The 3,417-nt window shown below is 41.7% G+C and overlaps 1 protein-coding gene across 2 annotated transcripts in view; it reads right to left on the reverse strand.

Annotated features, from left to right (window-relative positions):
• The window catches only part of pias2 (protein inhibitor of activated STAT, 2), a 63,970-nt gene that overhangs the window by 10,512 nt on the left and 50,041 nt on the right, over positions 1–3,417 (reverse strand). For both annotated transcript variants that reach the window (XM_008402246.2, XM_008402247.2), the window contains exons 12-13: positions 1,300–1,436; positions 1,163–1,200 (exon numbers count right to left, since the gene is read on the reverse strand). In XM_008402246.2, coding sequence (XP_008400468.1) covers positions 1,163–1,200; positions 1,300–1,436 — 175 coding nt within the window. The remainder of the gene's footprint in view (positions 1–1,162; positions 1,201–1,299; positions 1,437–3,417) is intronic.

Genomic DNA, 3,417 nt, shown 5'->3' on the forward strand with positions numbered 1-3,417 from the left:
CTAATCGTCATGTGTTTCACATCATGTGTTGATTTTTCACTGTTCAGCGTCGGATTCTCTGTTTTTATGCCATAATTCACATCTAGTTCGTCGCTCCGTTTTATGTCCCGCTTCTGCTGTTTCAGAGTTTTTAACCCCCTAAGGTGCAGGGCGGTCGGGAAGCGTATCGATGGGGAAAAGRCAGACTGACATAAACCTTTTAAAACAACGGAAACAATTTCTGCATTCTGATTATTGAAATTTAAAAGTGCTGTGTTGTTCTATCACCCGTTTCATACCGGACCACTTACAGCTCCGTGTTAACGCCATAAAATGTACGCTCTCTATGGTGGTATCACACATGGAGGGATTTCTTTATTTCCTTATTTAAATGGGTTCATTTTTCAGAGGGATACACAGTGAGGGCATCGTGATTTTAGCTACCAGAAGCGGGAGAACGAAGCTGCGCCAAGAAGCTAACAGAAGCTAACAAACACTGAATAGAAGAAGAGCTGCCACCGATACAGTTGCAGCCAAGCATGATTTAATGTTACACAATACAGTTTTACCAAGTTGCTCAAAGTCTAAACTGGTATTGTTGTGCATTTAAGGTGTAAAGTTTACCTTCAACCAAACGCTCCCCAAAGGCATCCCAGCGCCCCCCTTTTGTAAAAATGTCTGCCAGCGCCCCCTGCCGTCCTCTGAACACCCCCTGGGGGGGCGGTACTGCCCACGTTGAGAACCGCTAGACTAGACTTTGAGACAGGGCATAAGCACAAAAATTAAGCGGAAGTGCTAATCTAGGAGTACATCAAATATTTTTTATTAAATTGCCTGCCGTATTTGTTTCATCTGTTAGTCCTGTATCCTTTTACATTTTGAAGACCCATTTACGGTATTATGATCCAGCTGTAGGAAAAGACAATACTTCTGACTTATCCTGGTTTTAAGATTTTGATTGGGAGTGCTTTAGTAATTTTACAGTAGAATCTTTAGGCCTGTCTGCTGCTTAGTTGACTATATGACAATTTAGAGATACTGTGGTATTTCATCCATTGACCTTCAAAGTATTAATAAAAGCTTTGATTTTTCTCTTAATTTTCCAGATTTATATTCTTTTTATCAAAGCTTGGACATGACAAATTAATAGACATTATCTAATGAAAAAAACCACTAAGCTTACCTGAGGATCTGTTGGGATTAATGAAAACAAATCCAGACCTGTAAGTACAAAGCAACACAAAGTTAATGGTACTAGTAGTTAGGGGCAGTGCAAATATCAAATCTAATTGCAAAATTGGGCATATTTTACTAACTTACTTTGCAATTCAGTAGGAATGGAACTTAGGGTAGATGGGCGAAAAGGAACTGCATACTCGGCAATCGCTGAGGTAAGGTATGACTGTTCTAGCCCTGGAACATTCGGCATACGAAGAGAAGGCTGGTACGCCAACACGCTGACAGAAAACAGGAAAATGGGAACCACTCAGGATCACAGTCAACACAGTACTTTGTACTGATATATTTTATAGAGCTGTGAATTCAAGATTTCTTCTTTTAATAAGAGATGAAAAATTGGAAAAAGAGCAAAATAGAAAAATATGAGAAGGAGGAAACCACCCAGTTTCCCCCCCACCCCCCCAGTGTATTATTTGCTTTTTACTGGCAGGGCAGAATTATTCCTGTAAGATGGGTTTATAGTTTTTATAGTTGATGCATTGAACTGGGAGTGTGCCTCTGCGCATYGGCCGCTGTAGCGGCTTGATCTCTTAAGTTTACATCGGCACGGATCGTGCGCACCTGCTTTCACTCAAACTGGACACAGGCTGACCTGTATGGACATTTATATACTTCTGTGAGAACTCATGTTTCTTTGGAGAATTTATAAAGGTATGAGTCAAGTTTAAAAGCCACATGTGCATATATTAGGACAACTTGTCTCTTAAAGCTTGGACAACCAAAACGGTCTCTGTGGCGCTTATCAAAAACTCAATAGGCATGAAATGGAAAAGCCACAGAATATATCACTCTTCCAAATTATTGGAATCAGTTGTTCCAATCACCTCCATGGCCACACTTGTATAAAATCAAGCTCCTAGGCATGTAGAATGTTTATACAAACAATCGTGAAAGAATGGGTCGCTTTCAGAAGCTCAGTGAATTCCAGTGTGGAACTGTGACAGGTTGCCACCTGTGCAACAAATCCAGTCGTGAAATTTCCTTGCTCCCAAATATTCCAGTCAACTATATTATAAGAAAATGGAAGTGTTTGGGAACGACAGCAACTCAGCCACAAAGTGGCAGACCACATAAACTGACGGAGTGGGGTCAGCAAATGCTAAAGAGGTCGCCACCAGCAGAGTCCATCACAATAGACCTCCAATACTTTAGATTAGCTCAAGAACAGTGTGCAGAGAGCTTCATGGAATGGGTTTCTATGGTGGAGCAGCTGCATCCAAGCCATACATTACCAAGTGCAATGCAAAGGATGCAGTGGTGTAAAGCACCCTGCCACTGGACTCTAGAGCAGTGGGATGAATTAGAGCGGAGACTGACAACCAGGCCTTCTCGTAAAACATCAGTGTGTGACTTCACAAATGCACTTCTAGAAGAATGGTCAAAAATCCCCATAAACACACTCCTTCCCAGAAGAGTTGAAGCTGTTCTAACAGCAAAGGGTACAGACCAAAAGTTTGGATACACCTACTCATTAAATGAGTTTCCTTTATTTTCATGACTATTGACATTGTAGATTCACACCGAAGGCACCAAAACTATGAATTAACACATGTGGAAATATGTACTAAACAAAAAAGTGTAAAACAACTGAAAATACACCTTATATTCTAGTTTCTTCAAAGTAGCAATCTTTTGCTGTGATTACTGCTTTGCACACTCTGCATTCTCTTGATGAGTTTCAAGAGGTCATCACCTGAAATGGTTTTCATTTCCCCTGTCAGGTTAATAAGTGGGATTTCTTGCCTTATAAATGGGGTTGGGACCATCAGTTGTGTTGTGCAGAAGTCAGGTGGACACACAGCTGATAGTCCTACTGAATATAGTGTTAGAATTTGAATTTTGTCAAGACAAAAGCAGCTAAGTAAAGAAAAACGAGTGGCCATCATTACTTTAAGAAATGAAGGTCAGTCAGTCCGAAAAACGAGGACGAGCGCGCGGCGTTTTACCACGGCGTGCAGGACCCTTCTGCTGACGATTCGGATGAGGAGAGCGTTCCTGTGGAGCTGAGGAACCTACAAGAGTACAAAGAGCTTTGTGTGACGCAGAAAAGGTGAAGGGATGGACTCTACATGCCTGGTTCCCACCGTGAAGCATGGAGGAGAAGGTGTGATGGTGTGGGGGTGCTTTGCTGGTGACTGTTGGGGATTTATTCAAAATTGAAGGCATACTGAACCAGCATGGCTACCACAGCATCTTACA

This window comes from Poecilia reticulata, unplaced genomic scaffold (genome assembly GCF_000633615.1).
Source record: "Poecilia reticulata strain Guanapo unplaced genomic scaffold, Guppy_female_1.0+MT scaffold_196, whole genome shotgun sequence".
Lineage (NCBI taxonomy): Eukaryota > Metazoa > Chordata > Actinopteri > Cyprinodontiformes > Poeciliidae > Poecilia > Poecilia reticulata.